General features: G+C 29.5%; 2 protein-coding genes across 2 annotated transcripts; one reads left to right on the top strand and one right to left on the bottom strand.

The window, feature by feature from the left end:
* Positions 1 to 1,227: 1,227 nt before the first annotated feature.
* Positions 1,228 to 2,056, bottom strand: LOC135960518 (kunitz/BPTI-like toxin). The gene has a single exon (XM_065511823.1). It carries the CDS (start codon positions 2,021 to 2,023, stop codon positions 1,667 to 1,669), a length of 357 nt encoding a protein of 118 aa, XP_065367895.1. The 5' UTR covers positions 2,024 to 2,056; the 3' UTR covers positions 1,228 to 1,666.
* Positions 2,057 to 6,580: 4,524 nt separating this feature from the next.
* Positions 6,581 to 11,790, top strand: LOC135961455 (uncharacterized). Its single transcript, XM_065512955.1, has 5 exons — positions 6,581 to 6,628; positions 6,690 to 6,749; positions 11,167 to 11,319; positions 11,406 to 11,564; positions 11,638 to 11,790. The coding sequence occupies exons 1-5, from the start codon at positions 6,581 to 6,583 to the stop codon at positions 11,788 to 11,790; spliced, it is 573 nt and encodes a 190-aa protein (XP_065369027.1).
* Positions 11,791 to 19,863: the final 8,073 nt, after the last annotated feature.

The following is a 19,863-nucleotide window of genomic DNA, read 5'->3' as shown; positions in this document are numbered from 1 at the left end:
GTAGACCGTGTGAATACCCCAACAATTTTTTATTTTCTTTATTTCCAAATTTTATTATTGAAAAATTCACAGACATTTATTGTTGGGGAATAAGGTAGTTCATAAGACCATTTCTGCTTAGGGCAGATCATCAGAAAATCTTTTCCCAAAAGCTTTAATGTAAAAACATTTTTCGAATAAAAACTACTTTTTTATTTTATTTTAAAAGTACATAACTTTAGCCTCTGTATTGATTTTTAAACAATTCTTGTTCATAAATACTTATAAATTTGTTGGTAGATCTCTTCTAGTATATACCATATACATATATTTCAAATATGATCGAGAACAAAAATTTGCCATCATTTTTAATTTTTCAAATACCCGAGGTACCCCAATTTGAGGCATTAAGTCTCCGTCCTCCCTTGGGTTTTAAAGTTCAAATTATAACATTTATCTCATCTACACCTCCTCTTTAGCTATGGAAAATTTTATTTAAATCGGACTATCCGTTTGGAAGTTACAGATTTATTTACACTTATTTTTATTTTATAAAATAATTTAGTGGCAGATTTCCTTAAAACAAAATGGCGGTTCAATTTTTATAATTGTTTGATTTTTCTACAAACTTTTCTTTCACGGTTTTTGGTAGCTCTAAATTAGAATCTAAAGGTAAAATGCGAACTGGAAGAAGATCTATGTTGTAGATCACCTTTTAAAATGTCTTTATTTTTTGAAAGCCTGTAAATAATTTCAAGTAGAACTTAATACTTTTAAGAAATTTTTCCGGCATATTGAATCTGTTATTTGCAATTTTGATAATAGCTGTTTAGATTCTTATTGAATGGAGTCGAACATGAAAAGTTTAAAGTGAATTCGATTAATCGAAACATTTTGAGTTGTGGAAATTCAACTTTGGATTCTTAACTAGAGTTTAGCCAATTCAATCGCTTTTCTAATTTTTTTTCGAAATATTGAATTTCAAAACTATTAATTTTCACATATTGTTCCAAATATTCAGCTTATTAAAAAAAAACAAATTTTAAATTGCTAAAAAATATCGCCCGGCTGAGAGAGAGAATTAAAAAATCCTCAAAAATCAAAAGTGTAATTAAGCGAAAATAAAACAGAAAATCTACAAATGTCGTGGACCAATCTTTTAAATTATTATTATTTTTTTTTTATTTTATTAAATCTAAAACGTAGACCTAGAGTTTGAAATTAAATCAAAAACACAACATATAAATCTTTTTTTTATGTAAATATATTTTTTTATTTAAATTTTATATTCATAGTTTTTTTTTTAATAAATATGTATATATTCTTACACACTAGCTTAAAATAAATACTAAGATGTTTTTGTTTAAAACTAAAAATGTTTACAACCCAAAAAAATATTTGAATTATTGTTTGAAAAAGCTTCAAAAAGATTATAACTAAATAAAACCAAACGATCTAGAAATATTTTTCCGGGTTATGGGTTCCATTTTCCATGAAATGCATACAAAACTATAAAAAACATTTTATGATTATCACACGAAAAAGCAGACTTATTAACTACAAAATAAAGTTAAATAATTCAATATGAAGCTTAAAAGTAAAAGTCTTTAAAAACTAAAAAATAATAATTTGGTGAATAAAGTTTTTGGGTTTCTTTTAAAATACAATTAATGTTTTTTTTGGAGATTTACATGCCCTGACAGGTGGTCATGCAGGCCTTAAAGCTGGGGAAGTTATTTTCATTGCCATCACAACCGCCAAATTTGAATTCAACACACTCTTTCTTTTGCGCATCATAGCTCCAGCGTGGTATGAGGGCACGGCAGACGCCTTTACGGGCTGGCATACGGCAGAATTCTTTGGGTTCCATTTGATTTGCATCTTTAGCACCGGGTACATCATCCAAAGACATGGTATCAAAGAAAGCACTAACATCGTCATATAAATCCCAGGGTCTGGCCATGGTGGGTGTTGAAATCAGGCTTACTATCAAGCTGGTGGCAAATGCCAAATATAAAATTTTGCTGGGCACTTTGGAGAACATTTCTAGTTTGTTTATTATTATTTATTACACTTTCTATTTGATTAACTTTTAGTTATGAAATTGTTTTTGTTAATGTTCACTTTTTAAATTTATTATGATATAATTTTCAATATATTGTTTAAATTTTGTTTGTTTTTTGTTTTTTTCTGTTTCTGCTTTGTTTCACTGTAGGATTTTGTTTGGTAACTGAACATGGTCTGTATGCTGCATGTGGTTATATAGTTTTTCGCCAACATTTCTTTTGCCATTTGCGATGACGTGCTGTTGTTGTAAGCAAAAACAAACAATCGAACGAACGAACGAATGAACAAACGAACGTATCTACATTTAAATTTACGAACAAAACGATCGCTAGTCAGACACCTTTCAAATGTGTGTTAAATAGCTGAGAACCATCATGAACGATGATGGTAGTTAGTGATGGGCCTGGTGGACTCTCTTAAATTGTTTTATTATTGTTGTTGTTGATTTTCTTAGTGTGGTATTAATGTAGTGTTGCCAAAGCTTAGGTTTTTATACCCTACACCACTATAGTGGGGAGGGTATTATGCGTTTGTGCAGATGTTTGTAACGCCCAAAAATATTAGTCTAACAGCCACCTTAAAGTATACCGATCTACTTAGAATCACTTTCTGAGTCGATTAAACGATGTCCGTCCGTCTGGCTGGCTGTCCATGTAAACCTTGTGCGCAGAGTACAGGTCGCAATTTTGAAGATATTTCGATCAAATTCGGCACATATTATTTTTTCGGCTCAAGGACCAAGCCTATTGAAACTGGCTGAAATCGGTCCACTATTTCACCTAGCCCCCATACAAATGTCCTCCCGAAATTGGACTTTATCGGTCATAAATGTTTAATTTATATATGTATCTCCACAAATTCCGCTCCAAATAAGTTTTATATACACAAAATTCATGTCACCAAATTTTGTTACGATCGGTCCATAATTAGTCATAGCTTCCATATATGCCCGCTTCCGAAAATCACTTTAACGTTGGTATACACACAAAATTCAACATTGTTAACTTTCATATAGACACAAATCACACGACCTAATTTCATGGTGATCGGTCCATAATTGGTCATAGCCCACATATAAGGCCCACTTCCGAAAATCACTGAAAAATATAAATTATTGAAATTTTTAAAAGAAAAAGCTTTTGCTCTTTTACTTAGTGTAGGGTATTATTTGATCGGGCTTGACCGACCATACTTTCTTACTTGTTTTATTTAAGTGGAATACTTACTCATTAGAGCGACTCATTTTCTATGGAGAGGAAAAAAGTGATTTTGTTACCCCTCTCTAAATATACCATGATTTGTTTTAGTATGTCTCCCAACATATTTTGGGAGACATCTATCTAAACTTTTTCTGATTTTCTTTAAAAGTATAGACAGACAAGCCCCACTATATAATACCCTATACTGCACAGTGGGGCAGAATCAAAATTTTTTGGAAATAAATCTGGCATTTCTAAACGGCTGCTCCGATCGGGATAAATTTTGACATCGACGTAGACAGCGAATATTTGAGTTTAAGTTATTAAAATGCTCCAGGGGCGGCGCTATGGGGGCTCAAAGTAGGGTACCTTCGACATGTAAAATTTTGGTCTTGAGAAACATGCTTGCGTGTGCTTATGCGTGTGCTTATTTATCTCTTAAAATTTCCGAGTTATAGGCATTTGAAAATTGAAATTTAAAAATTTTGTCATACCTCGGTCCGCTTTTTTAAAAATATAATCTACTTTTGGACCGAATGGACACGATTTTTTTGTTAGTTAGACAACTAAATTATCAACATTATACAAAAGATTTCAGAGCAATATGAATTATGGATCCAAAAATAAACGATTTTCAATTCAAAAATTAAAAAAATAGTAGAGTTTTGCTTTTGGGCGAAAAGGAGACTTGACTCTATTTGTACTAAAAAAACTGTAAGGTAACATGTCCTATTATTTTAAATATATCGCCCTAGGAATATGACCTATTTTTTGTATCAAAATTTCACATTGCCACATGTTCTAAAATCCCAAAGCTCGGAATCAGAAAACGAAAAGTAGTTTTGGAAACCTTGGTGTGTTTCCTATTTATCCCCAAAGTATTTTCTCAGCATCGAAGGAAATGTGGACCCTATGGGCAAAAATGTAAAAACACCATTTTTGGTATTTTTGCTCAAATTTTAAGGAATTCCAGGATTCACTTTGACCTTTGACAAGTTTTTTTAAATTTTGTTATTTAGAATGACAAATGTAAAAAACGTTGAAAATTTCATTGAGTTTTGTTAATAAATAAAGATTTTATTACATATTAAATATTTGTTGAGTTTCTAAAACTAAAATTGTGTCAAAATTTTAATAGGATTGCAAATATTAGGTACAATTTGATCAACATTTATTTCGAGCTAATTTTTTAGTTTAAATAAGTTAATTTTTGGTCTTACAAAACAAATTTCAAGTCATTGTCTCAATTAGATTCAAAAATATGCCACTTTAAAACTCCGGCCTTCAAAAATATTGCACTTTTTTAAAATAAAAAATTTGTAAAATTTTCTTAATATTTTTTTCAACAACAAATTTGTCCCGATCGGACCAACCGTTTAGAAATGCCAGATTTATTTCCAAACATTTTTTTTCTGCTATATTAGGCTGTGCCGAATCTTATATACCCTTCACCAAATTATACTTTAAAATAAATTTTTTAAAATATTTTTAGGTAAACAAAATTTAATTTTTCTTTTAATTGTTTTTTAATTTTTTTTAAAATTTTTTTAAAATTTTTTTGGAAAAAAAATGTATGACAAAATAAATTTTTTGATGAAAAAAAAATTCGGGTCAAAAAATATTTTTCCCGATTTTGACCCATTGTAGGTCCAACTTACTATAGCCTTATCTACATCGTTGCAATGGACTTTGAAATATCTATCATTAGATATCCATATTGTCTATATTAATGACTTAGTAATCCATATATAGATCAAAAATAGGTCAAAACTCGAGGTTGTCCCGGTTTTTTGCTCATATCTCCGTTATATATGGACGGATTTTGCTGATTTTAAATAGCAAACTTCTCGAAAGCATGTCTGACAGAATTATTGTAGATTTGGATCCCGAAGATATCTGGGGTCTTCAGAAAATTGATTTCAACTAACAGACGGACAGACAGACGGACATGGTTTAATCGACTCCGCTATCTATAAGGATCCAGAATATATATAGTTTATAGGGTCGGAAATGCAAAATGTAGAAATTACAAACGGAATGACAAACTTATATATACCCTTCTCACGAAGGTGAAGGGTATAATAAAAAATTTTGGTTCACTTGACATGAAATCCCCCACGTAATGATATAATCAATATACCCCTCATATTTTTCGATTTTTATATCCTTCACCTTCTTGAGAATGGTATATATAAGTTTGTCATTCCGTTTGTAATTTCCACAATATAATTTTCCGACCCTATAATGAATTGAAATTCTGGATCCTTATAAATAGCGGAGTCGATTAAGCCATATTCGTCTGTCTGTCTGTTGAAATAAATTTTCTGAAGACCCGAGATATCTTCGGGATCTAAATCTTCAATTATTCTGTCAGTCATGCTTTCGAGAAGTTTCCTATTTAAAATCATCAAAATCGGTGAACAAATGGCTGAGATATAAGGAAAAAACCAGGACAACCTCTATATCTGGAGTACTAAGACATTAATATAGACAATATGGATATCTAATGATAGATATTTCAAAGACCTTTGCAACGATGCATATAAGACCATAGTAAGTTGGATCTACAATGGGTCAAAATCGGACAAAAATGTTTTTTAACCCGAATTTTTTTTCTCCAAAAAAAAAAAACTAAAAAAAAATTTTAAAATTTAAAAAAAAAAATTTAAATTTAAAAAAAAAAAAATTAAATTAAAAAAAAAAAATTTTAAAATAACAATTCGAAGAAAAAAAATTTAAAAAACAAAATAAAAAATTTTCTTTACCTAAAAATATTTTTATTTTGAAGTATAATTTGGTGAAGGTTATATAAGATTCGGCACAGCCGAATATAGCTCCGAAACCGATTTCACACTGGAGGTGATCAACGTTTGAGACCCTGTATTTCAATCAAGTCAGGAGTTTCGAATTTAAATGTTTATTAGATTTTTTTACAATCCGTCCCACTGTAGTGAAATGTAAATTAGTTTCATATAAATTACAAACAATTATAATTGTATTATTGAAGTAATAATTAAATATATGTTATTTATAACTAAATATAACATTAATTCATATTCAATATTCATAAATATTTTGATAAAAAATCCATTTACTATTCAATAATGTTTTCATACAGCAACGTTTTTATATGTGTTATAATTTTAATATTTATTTGCAATAGATGTGTAGTAAGTATGAGTAAAATTAACTCAATTGAAATAATATTGAAAATAATAATTTTGATACAGCATACACGTGTACGTTTTACAAATATTGTGTGTAAAAATTTGGATCCTTCTTTTGCCAATATCGAACGTTGTAAATTGATTGCAGTTTCCAGAGATGTTAATTATATGGCGCTGAAGGCTGTTTTACTGCAAACTCCAGTCACAGATTTTCAGGTAAATCAATAGATTACAAATTTTGCTCTAAATAAATAATTTTAATTTATTTTTCTTGCAGTTGAGAATCCAAATTATGAAAAAAGCCAATGGCTGGAAACCATTTCTATACGATGTAACAGTAAGATGTAATTTTACCAAAAAATTAAATCCCATTACCAAACTGATGTGGAATGCAGTTCAGAATTTTTCAAATATTAAACATGATTGCCCCTATAATGTATGTATGTTTAATAACGAAACTTAATTTTATATGTTTTAGGGCCATTATTACAACTTGCCTTTATAGTTAAAGGTAACTTTAAGCCTTAAAGTTAACTTTAACTATAACGGCAAGTTGTAATAATGGCCCTTAATGGAATTTCTCTTTATTATTGAATATTAAAGCAAATTTTGGAAGCTGATAATCTGAAAAATGTAATCATAGAAAAGGCTTTAATAGGTCTGCCAGTTCCACCGGATGAATATGCATTTTTTACAACTTGGAAGGCATATAATCTAACGAGAGCAACAGTGAATTTTTATGGAGTTTTTTATTAATTGAAAACCATGGTGATCGAAGCGGTTTAATTCGATTCGTTTTGGGTAAATTTGTAAACGGTAAATTAGTCATATTTATATAGTTCAAATTAAAATTTTTTTTATATACATACAGTTGTTGAAAAAACAATGGAAACTTTTTCAAATATTCCATATGTAGCCCAAAATTTAAACAATTTTTTTAAAATAAATTTTTTTTTTTTAGTATTTTACTTGTATAGTTTTATTTATATAAATTAACTGAAAAACAAACAACATAATTAATTATATTCTGAAAAAAGGGAACAAAATTAAAAAAAAAATAAATTCACTACTTCGCTACTGACAAAACAATGGAAACTTTTAAACTTCTGCAAGAAAGAAGTGTAAAACGAAAATAATATTTAAATGAACGATGTAAAAAGCATCCTGTTTACAGTTATTTTATTTTTAAATTCTGGTAATTTTTTCACAATTTCTTTTTCTAAGTTTTTTGCAGAATTGCTTTTTTTCAAAGTTAACGAAAATGGCTAAAGTTAAGATTTGTGAAGACTTAAAAAATAAAATAATTAACGATTTTAAAGCTGGTTTAAAACAAAAAAGTATCTGTGACAAATATTCAATAAATAAATCAGCAGTTTCAAAAATTATAAAGAAATTTCGTGAGACCGGTTCTGTAAAAACTCAACATTTAGGTGGAAGACCTCGTAAGACTACTCCTAGACAAGATAATTTAATAGCGAGAGAGTTCAAGAAATTCCCAAAAATAACTGCTCGAGAGGATGTTAATAGCCTAAAATTAGAAATAAGTACCCGAACAGTTAGTCGCAGGGAAAATGAGGCTGGTCTTGGTTGCTATCGTCCTGTGAAAAAACCACTCATTTCTAAAAAGAACCGTTCTGCTCGTCTACAATTTGCCAGGGATCATTTAAATTGGTCGATACAGAAATGGAATACTGTCCTCTTTTCCGATGAATCCAAATACAATTTAAGAGGCAGTGATGGGAGAACATTTGTCCTGTGAAAAAACCACTCATTTCTAAAAAGAACCGTTCTGCTCGTCTACAATTTGCCAGGGATCATTTAAATTGGTCGATACAGAAATGTAATACTGTCCTCTTTGCCGACGAATCCAAATACAATTTAAGAGGCAGTGATGGGAGAACATTTGTAAGACGACCAAAGGGAAAAAGATTGGACCCAAAGTACACAAATAAGACTGTAAAGTTTGGCGGTGGCAATATTATGTTATGGGGATGTTTTTCAGGGCAAGGTATGGGCCCAATTCATATTATAAAAGATACCATGACAGGTATAGGATACATAACAGGTATAGGATACATAACCATATTAAACGATGTTATGTATCCATACGCTGAGGAAAATATGACCCTAGTTTGGAGATTCCAACACGACAACGACCCGAAACACACCTCTAGGGTTGTAACCGAGTGGTTACAATCCAAAGAGGTACTTGTTTTGAAGTGGCCTGCCTAATCGCCAGATCTCAATCCCATAGAAAATCTATGGGAAATTGTAGATCGTAAAATAAGGACCCAAGAAAGGAAGATTTATCGGAGGCGGTTATAAGGGAATGGCAAAATATTTCAAAGGAGACCATTGACTCTTTAATTGGTTCAATGCATCGTCGATGTGTAGCAGTTATAAAAAATAAGGTATACCCAACAACATATTGAGTTATTGCAAAGTTTAGACCATATTTGTTAAAATAATACCTAAGTTTCCATTGTTTTGTCAATGAAGTAATAAAGAAATCTTTTAATTTTGTTTTCTGATTTTTAGAATTTAATTAATTATGTCCTTTGTTTTTTGTTAGATTAAGTTAATAAAAGTATACAAATAAAATACTACAAAAATGTTAAAATTTTTTAAAAATTTATTTTATATTTTAGGCCACTAATGAAATATTTGGAAAAGTTTCCATTGTTTTGTCAACCACTGTATTTTAATGAATTTAATTATTGAGAGCGTGAACCTTATTGAAATCATACAAATTTATTGTAGTATAAATACGGTTGACTACCATTACCGCTAACGTTTTCCCTTTAATACCCTTCCAGTTCGATTGCCATTACCGCTAACGTCGGATAACGTTTAGAGGTTGACCATTTTATTTGAAGTTTTCGGTCAAAGTAGTAAAACAAGTAAGAGAGTGTTGTTATATTCGGCTGGACCGAATCTTATATACCCATCACCAATTATAGATTTAGAAATCATGGACCGATTCTTATCATTTTCAAGAGAGTGGTGTCTGTCTATCTTTTGAAATCAACTGGGGCAAAATAATAACTTGTTCGTCCAATATACATACAAATCAGTTTTTTTACGAAGCAAAAATTCGATTTAAAAAAGTGAAAATTACTGTGTGGTGTAGGCTATTATATCATCATACTTACATATTTGTTTTAACTTTGGCTTATAATTAATTACATAGAATTTTAAAATAATAATAATTATATAAATTAATTATCCATTAAATAAATTGTAGCTACAATTAAACTTTAACAATTAATTTTACCATATATATATGCATAAATTTAATATAAGCAAATATTTCAATAAAAAAAATCATTTAAAATTCAATAATGTTTCCAAAAAGTAACGTTTTTATATTCTTTATAATTCTAATATTTATTTGCAATAAATTTGTGGTAAGTACAATTAACTTAAGTTGAATTATAGTTTATATACAGCAAAAACTTTGGTATTATTCAAATAACTAGTTATATGTAATGACTTTAATAATGGATTGATTGTAAGGACATCCAGAGAGAAAGAACGCTTGGTTAGTTATTGTGGTACGATACAGATCAAGTGACGGCTGGTTGTGTACTTGGATAAATATATAGTGAAGTTTAAGATAAGGAAAAACAAGTAAGAAAATATGGTCTGTCAAGTCCGACCATATAATACCCTACACTAAGTAAAAGAGCAAAAACATATTTCTTTTAAAATTTCAATAATTTATATTTTTGAGGGATTTTCGGAAATGGGCCTTATATGGGAGCTATGACTAATTATGGACCAATCATAACAAAATTTGGTGACATGAATTTTGTATATATAAAACTTATTTGGTGCGGAATTTGTGGAGATGCATATATAAATAAAACATTTATGATCGATAAAGTCCAATTTCGGAAGGACATTTGTATGGGGACTAGCTGAAATAATGGACCGATTTCAGCCAGTTTCAATAGACTTGGTCCTTGGGCCAAAAAAATAATATGTATCAAATTTGATCGAAATATCTTTAAAATTGCGACCTGTACTCTGAGCACAAGGTTTACATGGACAGCCAGCCAGACGGACATCGTTTAATCGACTCAGAAAGTGATTCTAAGTCCATCGGTATACTTTAAAGTGTGAATATTAGACTAATATTGGGCGTTACAAACATCTGCACAAACGCATTATACCCTCCCCCTATGGTGGTGTAGGGTATAAAAGCGTAAACTATTTGCGGGTTAAAAAAAAAACTTTTAATGGCAGCGTTTGAGGAAATCAAAAAAAAAACTTTTAATGGCAGCCTCAGAGAGGAAATCAAAATTCCGAACTGTTTGCATGATATAAGCCTGAGAAAATGAACAGTTTTTTGCTTTATTTTTTTTCGTGTTGCATTGCACAGTGGTGCAGAATCGAATTTGTTTTTGGATATAAATCCGGCATTTCTAAATGGCTAGTCCGATCGAAATAAAATTTGTTATTAAAATGGGTCCTACATATGCTCCATGGTTGGCCATAAGGGAGCTCAAAGTAGGCTATTGTCGAAGGTATTTTTTTTGTTTCCCATCCGATTTGTCCCATTGAAAAGTATGTAAACTAGTAATTGCAAGTCGTTAGCAAGTTTTATCAAGAACTTGCTAACGACTTGCAATTACTAATTAACATACTTTTCAATGACTACTACATACCGCATGCATTACCTAGATGTGGTCTTGTTATGAAATACTAAAATACATTAATACTGAAAATATTGCCATATAATTTCGTTGCAGTATACACGAGTACGTCTTACAAATATTGTGTGTACAAATTTGGATCCTTCATTTTCCATCATTGAACACTGTAAATTGGTTGCTGTTTCCAGGGATGTTAATTATATGACCGGAAAGGTCATATTGCTGCAAATTCCAATCACAGATTTTCAGGTAAGATTTAACCCAGTAAAAACTTTTTATACATTTTTGAAGCCGAAACAGATTTTTTGAAATATTAAATGAATTTTTTCTTGTAGTTAAGAATCCAAATTATGAAAAAAGCCAATGGCTGGAAACCATTTCTCTACGACATGACGGTTGGATGTAATTTTACCAAAAAATTAAATCCCATTACTAAGTTGATATGGCATGCAGTTCAGAATGTGACAAATATTAAACATGATTGCCCATATAATGTAAACTCATTTATTTTATTGCAAAATTCTTAATTGTTTAATTTTCTTTATATTTCTTTCCTTCATATTTAAGCAAAACCTGGAGGCTGATCATTTAAGCAATTTATTTGTGGCGAAGGCTTTATTGGGTTTGCCAGTTCCTCCCGGAGAATATGCATTTTTTACCACTTGGAAGGCATATAATGTAACTCGAGCAACAGCAAATTTTTATGGAGTTTTTTATTAGTGTAAATACTTTTTAAAGTTGCAATGAAATTTGTTAATTACTTTTTAATAAACTATTATTTACTTGAGAAATATTGCAGGCATAGGGTAACATAGAGACGGGACGTCAAACAAATGTGTTTAATCATATGGTGATCTTAACACCGGATAGAAACAATGCATCTATCACCGCCATTGAGTGACTTGCAAAGAACAATCAATTGTCAAATTCATGTACATTGACGAGACGTCACACAGTGGACAGAATCCAAATTTTTTTGTAAATAAATCTGGCATTTCTAAACGGCTGGTCCGAGATAAGATTTGATGCGGTCTTAGCCAAGGAATATCTGAGTTTATGTTATTAAAATGAGCGCCACAAATGCTCCAGGGACGTGCCATTTTTTGTTTCCCATTTGCTATTTATCACTTATAATTTCCCAATTAAAGGCATTTCAAAATTGAAATTTTAAAATTTTGCCATACCTTGGTCCCCCTTTTTACAAATATAGGGCGTACTTTTGGACCGAATGAACTCGAATTTGCGTTGCTGGTTAAACAATTAATTTAGCAATAATATTCAAAAGATTCCGAAGCAATCTCAATTATGAATCCAAGACTAAACGATTTTCAATTTAAAAATTCAAAAAATAGTAGCTTTTGCTGTTTTTTGGGCGAAAAGGTGACTTAACTCTTGTTTTATTAAATAAAAACTTTAAGACAGTTTAACAAGTTTATGTTTTTCTGTAAAGTATCTTTACGGAGAACATTTTGATGTAAAAAACATTTACGCCCTTCGGAAAGGGTATATATATTTTTGTCATTCCGTTTGTAATTTCTACATTTTTCATTTGCGACCCCACAAAGTATATATATTCTGAATCGTTATAGATAGCGGAGTCGATATAGCCATGTCAGTCTGTCCGTCTGAGTGTTGAAATCAACTTTCTGAAGCCCCCAAATAACTTACATACACGAATGATACAACAATATCTCCGAAATTCTTCCGGCTCGGTTGCTATTTAAAATCGAGAAAATCGGTCCACAAATGGCTGAGATATAAGGAAAAAAACAGGACAACCTAGATTTTTGACCTATTTTTGACCCATATCTGGATTACTAAATCATTAATATAGACAATATGGATATCTAATGATAGATATTTCAAAAAATTTTTAACCCGAAAAAATTTTTTTTTAAATTAAAAAAAATGTTAAAAAACAATTTCGAAAAAACAACTGGAAAAAAATTTAATTTGGTTTACCTAAAAATATTTAAAATTTTTATTTTAAAGTATATTTTGGTGAAGGGTATATAAAATTCGGCACAGCCGAATATAGCTCTCTTACTTGTTTTTATTAAAATTGCAACTTTGGGCCACATGTTCTAAAATCCCAAAGCTGGGATCAGAAAACGGAAAGCAGCCTTGGAAACCATGATGTGTTCCCTATTTATCGCCAAAGTATTTTCCAGCCCCGAAGGAAACGTGGACCCAATGGATAACATTTTTAGGAATTGCGGGATTCCCTTTGACATTTTTTACAAGTTTTTTTACACTTCTAATTATTTAGAATGACAAATTTAAAAATCGTTGACAATTTCATTGAGTTTTGTTAATAAATAAAGATTTTATTATATATTTATTGAGTTTCTAAGACTAAAATTTGTATCCAAAATTTTAATAGGATTGCAAATATTAGGAACAATTTAATCCACATTTATTCCAAACAAACTTTTTGTTTAGATAAGTTAATTTTCTTACAAAGTCAATATTGGTATTTAAAGTCAATATCACAATTAGATTCAAAAATATGCCAATTTAAAACTCCGTCCTTCAAAAATATTACACTTCGGATGGAAAGCAAAAAAATGGCAAGTGTTTAAAAATTGTACATGGTGAAGTACCCTACTTTGAGCCCATATAGCGCTGCGCATGGAGCAATTATTCATTGTCTACTCAATTTTATACCGATCGGACCAGCCGTTTAGAAATGCCCGATTTATAGCGATAGCGAAGTCGGGTGAAAATCGGGAAAAATATTTTTTAAACCGAATTTGTTTGTCAAAAAATTGTTTTACTATGTATTAAATTAAAAAAAAAACACATTAAAAAAAAATTGTCATAAAATTTTTATTTTAAAATATAATTTGGTGAAGGGTATATAAGATTCGGTACAGTCGAATATAGTTCTCTTACTTGTTATACCCTTCACCATGAGTGGCAAGGGTATATATAAGTTTGTAATTCCGTTTATAATTTCTACATTTTTCATTTGCGACCCCACAAAGTATATATATTCTGAATCGTTATAGATAGCGAAGTGGATATAGCCATGTCCGTCTGTGTGTTGAAATCAACTTTCTGAAATTCTTCCGGCTCGGTTGCTATTTAAAATCGAGAAAATCGGTCCACAAATGGCTGAGATATAAGGAAAAAACCAGGACAAACTCGATTTTTTACCTATTTTTGACCCATATCTGGATTACTAAATTATTAATATAGACAATATGGATATCTAATGATAGATATTTCAAAGACCTGTGCAACGACGTATATAAGGCCGTAGTAAGTTGGACCTACAATGGGTCAAAATCGGAAAAAATATTTTTTAACCCGAATTTTTTTTTTCACCAACATTTTTTTTGACTAAATATTTAAAAAAAAAAATTTAAAAACTAAAAAAAAATTGTTTAAAATTAAAAGAAAAAATTATTAAATTTAAAAAAATAGTAAAAAACAATTTCGAAAAAACAACTGGAAAAAAAATTAAATTTTGTTTACGTAAAAATATTTAAAATTTTTATTTTAAAGTATATTTTGGTGAAGGGTATATAAGATTCGGCACAGCCGAATATAGTTCTCTTACTTGTTTGTATTAAATTGGTTTCGCTTCCTGAGGACATTTTTTCTATAATGTGAGTCTGGCCGATAACAATAACTTAAAAAAAACTACACAAAATTTATAGGAAATTTGTACACAAGTTGTTTGACAGATCAAATGCACTTAAAATATTAACTAGTATTTTTTCTTGCCCCGGGAATTCCTTATTTGTTATGAAAAAATCCCAAGACTCAACAAATTTATGGGGTATACAAAAATCCCCTCTTTATTTAACATCAACAATAAAACTCACTCTCTTTGCCAACATATTTATCATGTACGAGAAATTCATTCATATGTTGTTTGAAAAAAACTCTTACTCTTTGTTTGACACTCACTCTTTACAAATTTCATTGTATTTTGGCCAACTGCGCATGCGTCACGTCTTACACTTTTCCTTGTTGATTAACTTGTATTTATTTATGTAAATATATGCTTGTAGATAGACGTGTATTTAGTTATTTATTGTATTGTATGTTGTTGGTGGGGTATTCTTCAAATGTATCATTTAATTTTAAATACAAACACCATCCATCCATCCGTCTGTCTGTTTGTTTGGTAGTTGGCCTTTAGTTCTTCAAATGAATTTACCCACTTTATAAGCGATGTGTTTTGGTTACGTGACGTCATTTTCTCTGTAATTACCAATTTGCAATTGTAGTTGGTTTTTATGCCTGTCTCTTTGTTGGCCTATCTGTTTGTCCGTCCGTCTGCCTGTCTGTCGTATACTAGTAGTGTTGTGGATTTTTTTTATTTAATCATCACTTCGCTTTTGCTGGCGCATTTAAAACGTAAGTAAACAAAGCCATGACGTTTTATTTTTTTTTTAATTTTTTATATTTTTTTTGTACAATTACTTTAACGTGCAAATATTTACTACTTGTAGCTTCGCAATAAACCAACCTGTGTGTGTGTGTTTATGCAGGTGGGGATTTTTCTAGCCATTATGCTTTGTTTCTGAAGTGTCTGAGGTTGTTGATGCCATTCCCGGTGGTAAAAGTATTACATTTTTTTATATTATTGTTAAAAGTACGGACAACAATATAATTTTTTTTCAAGAAGAAAAATTTAAAGAGGAATTAATTTTTTTTATTGTAAGAAAGTAGTAAAGTACTTTTATGGAGAGCAACAAATAATTAGATTAATGAATTATTTTTATAAGTGAAGTTTAATTGTGTTAAAATAAGAAACAGTTAAGAGAACTAACAAAATTTTGTTGAAGCTGAAATTTAACAGTGAGGCCAAATAGGCAAAGAGCTCCATTTAACGTATCACATTGTAAGATTCTTGCAATCATTATCCGCATTCGGTTTTCATTCTCAAATCTATTTTTACACACCATATAGTAGTATTTTTGATGTTTTGTGTGAATATACAGATATAGTTTTATACAACTTCCCCGCCAGTTTCGTTTTCCTAAACTTTAAAAATCCAAATCTTGAGCTCCAAGCACTTTTTTAAAAATTTTCTTTTTGATTATGAATCGTACGAATTATAACTATTTTTTTAAAAATATAAAAAATTAAATTTTTAAAAATAATTTTTTTTTAAAAATAAGATAATTTCTAAGTTACAAAAGTTAGCAAAAATAAAATTTTGTTGAAGTTGAAATTTAACAGTGAGGCCAAATAAGCAAAGAGTTCCATTTAACGTATCACATTGTAACATTCTTGCAATCATTATCCGCATTCGATTTTCATTCTCAAATCTATTTTTACACACCATATAGTAGTATTTTTGATGTTTTGTGTGAATATACAGAGATAGTTTTATACAACTTCCCCGCCAGTTTCGTTTTCCTAAACTTTATAAATCCATATCTAGAGTTCCAAGCACTTTTTTAAAAATTTTCTTTTTGATTATGAATCGTACGAATTATAACTACTTTTTGAAAAATAAAAATTTAATTTTTCAAAATTTTTTTTTTATTTTAAATTTTTAAAATAAAAAAAATAATTTAAAAATTTTTATTTCCCTAAATTACAAAAGTTAGCAAAAATAAAATTGATCGATTTTGATAATTTTTTTTTAAGAAATTGCATACAATATGAACTAATATCAACATCTACATAGATTTTCTATTCAAATTGCTCTATATTTCAAAATAAAAATTTTGATCAAAAAGTTATACTGAAATACAAAATTAATATTTTGGTAAGTATTGTGCAGAATTTCCAATTACATATTGATAAATTCACTGAAATTTATTGTTGGGTGATAAGCTAGTTCTATAAACATAATTAAACTTTTCATTAAAACCTTTTTTGGTATTTTCTCCCACAGCGCCGAATCCTTTATACCCTACACCAAATTAAATTTAAAATATTTTTAGGTAAATAAAATTTAAATGTTTATACCCTACACCACCATAGTAGGGAGGGTATAATGCGTTTGTGCAGATGTTTGTAACGCCCAAAAATATTGGCCCACTCCCACTTTAAAGTATACGGATCAACTTAGAATCACTTTCTGGGTCGATTAAACGATGTCCGTCCGTCTGGCTGGTTGTCTGTCCATATAAATCTTGTGCGCAAAGTACAGATCGCAATTTAGAATATATTTCGATCAAATTTGGTACATATTATTTTTTTGACCCAAGTACCAAGCCTATTGAAATTGGCTGAAATCGGTCCATTATTTCACCTAGCCCCAATACAAATGTCCTCTCGAAATTGGAATTTATCGGTCATAAATGTTTAATTTATATATGTATCTCCACAAATTCCGCTCCAAATAAGTTTCGTATATACAAAATTCATGTCATCAAATTTTGTTACGATCGGTCCATAATTAGTCATAGTTCCCATATAGACCCGCTTCCGAAAATCACTTTAATGTGCATAAGTCTCTTAAAAATGTTGGTATACACACAAAATTCAATACAAATAAGTTTCATACAGACATAAATCACACGACCTAATTTCATGGTGATCGGTTTATAATTAGTCATACCATCCATATAAGACCCACTTCCTAAAATCTCTCACGAATATTAATTTTTGATGTTTTTGAAAAGACAAATTTTTTGCTCATTTACTTAGTGTAGGGTACTTGTTTTTTTTTCAATTATAGTTTTTTTATTTTGTTTTTTAATTTTCATTTTATAACTGTTATTTTCAATGATTTATTTTTATCACAAAAATATAAATCCCAATTTGGGTTTTTTTGTATATGGACGAGTTATTTTCGTTCTCTGGTTTTTTAATTTTTTTTTTAAAAAAAGTTTTTTCCAAATTTTTTTAAAATTTTTTTTTTATTTAAAAAAAAAATTTGATGAAAACAAAATTCGGGTTAAAAAATATTTTTCCCGATTTTGACCCATTGTAGGTTCAACTTACTATAGCCTTATATACATCGTTCTATCTATCATTAGATATCCATATTGTTTATATTAAAATTTTTTTTGGTGAAAAAAAATTCGGGTTAAAAAATATTTTTTCCGATTTTGACCCATTGTAGGTGCAACTTACTATGGCCTTATATACGTCCGTCTGTATGTTGAAATCAGCTTTCTGTAGCCCCAAATAACTTACATTCGATATATACGCTATAATAGTATATAGCCACAAATGGCTGAGATATTAGGAAAAAACCAGGATATTCTCGATTTTGGGCCTATTTTTGTTTTCTATGTATATCTGGATAACTAAGTCACTAATATAGACAATATTCATATTTCAAATACATTTCCAATGGCGTATATAAGGCCAAAGTAAGTCGGACCAACAATGGTTCAAAATCTGGAAAAATATTTTTTACTCCGAATTTTTTTTCACCAAAAAAAATTTTAATATAAACAATATGGATATCTAATGATAGATAGAACGATGTATATAAGGCTATAGTAAGTTGAACCTACAATGGGTCAAAATCGGGAAAAATATTTTTTAACCCGAATTTTGTTTTCATCAAATTTTTTTTTTAAATAAAAAAAAAATTTAAAAAAAATTTGGAAAAAACTTTTTTTAAAAAAAAATTAAAAAACCAGAGAACGAAAATAACTCGTCCATATACCAAAAAACCCAAATTGGGATTTATATTTTTGTGATAAAAATAAATCATTGAAAATAACAGTTATAAAATGATTTTTATTTAAATTGTTTGGTATGACCTTTATTCGTTTTTGTTGTTTTTTAATGGTTTGGTGTGTGATAAACAATTCATTTGTTTTTGTTCTTAACACATTGACTGCCAAGGCACTTTCAGTAAATAAGATGCTGGGGGCCACAGCATTTTCTTTGCGTAATCTATTCGAAAACGTCAATATTGGAATTTAGGCTACTGTCAGTAATATTTCCTGCTTAGAAACAGATTTTTTTTATAAATAAGAGGGTCTTACGAAATGTCGAAAATAATTTTTTTATTGGATACTGAGTTAGAAAAAATATTCAGTACAAGTTCAGAAAGTGATGAAGAATGTGAATATTACAGTTTTGATGAGGAACTTCCAGACAACATCGAAACAATTGTTAAAATCCAGCACTATTGTCTGACATGGCTAGAGAGAATAAAAGTCGTGTCGGACATATGTGTCCGACGTGGCGTAAACCGCATAGTGCAGTGTCACACATATGTGTCCGACGTGGCAGTCAATGTGTTAATAACTGTTACTTTCCTTTTATTTACATACCATAATTAGTGATTTTTAACAAATTATGGAAATAATATGATAGGTATGGAGTAATGAAGGCTGAGTAACAGAAATTAGAATTTTTTTAAAATTGTTATTAATCTTTTGATAAATTTTTTTCATGTTCGCAAATAAAAGTCACAAGCTGACCTTTACGAAAAAAATAAATTATAAATCACTCATCCAGATTATTTGTGTTTGTTTCTTTCCTGTTTCTCTTAACACCAAACCTAAAATGTTCTCGAATAAATCACTATCTCAGTGATATATCACAAAAAATTATTTTTAAATGGCTGCGAATGAGAATTTACCATTGAAATGAAAGTGAACCCGTTATTTTCAGTCTCTGGAAAAAACTTTTTCAAAAAAAATTAAAAAACAATTTCCAAAAAAAAAAATTTTAAAAAATTTAAAAAAAAATTTAAAAAAACTTTTTCCAAAAAAAATTTAAAAAACAATTTCGAAAAAAATAATTGAAAAACAATTAAAAACAAATTAAATTTTGTTTACCTAAAAATATTTAAAAAAAATTTAGTTTAAAGTCTAATTTGATGAAGGGTATATAAGATTCGGCACAGTCGAA

The sequence above is a fragment of the Calliphora vicina genome, chromosome 5 (assembly GCF_958450345.1).
Source record: "Calliphora vicina chromosome 5, idCalVici1.1, whole genome shotgun sequence".
Classification (NCBI taxonomy): Eukaryota; Metazoa; Arthropoda; class Insecta; order Diptera; family Calliphoridae; genus Calliphora; species Calliphora vicina.
The sequence above is the reverse complement of the archived record's forward strand: the minus strand, read 5'-3'. Positions and strand labels throughout refer to the sequence as shown.

What these genes read in the sequence shown, in the direction of transcription:
- LOC135960518 (XM_065511823.1), bottom strand. Translation starts at nt 2,023, where the DNA reads ATGTTCTCCAAAGTGCCCAGCAAAATTTTATATTTGGCATTTGCCACC.
- LOC135961455 (XM_065512955.1), top strand. Translation starts at nt 6,581, where the DNA reads ATGGCGCTGAAGGCTGTTTTACTGCAAACTCCAGTCACAGATTTTCAG. An exon ending in TTCCAATCACAGATTTTCAG is followed by an intron (nt 11,320 to 11,405) that starts GTAAGATTTAAC and finishes TTTTTCTTGTAG; the next exon opens with TTAAGAATCCAAATTATGAA. An exon ending in AACATGATTGCCCATATAAT is followed by an intron (nt 11,565 to 11,637) that starts GTAAACTCATTT and finishes TTCATATTTAAG; the next exon opens with CAAAACCTGGAGGCTGATCA.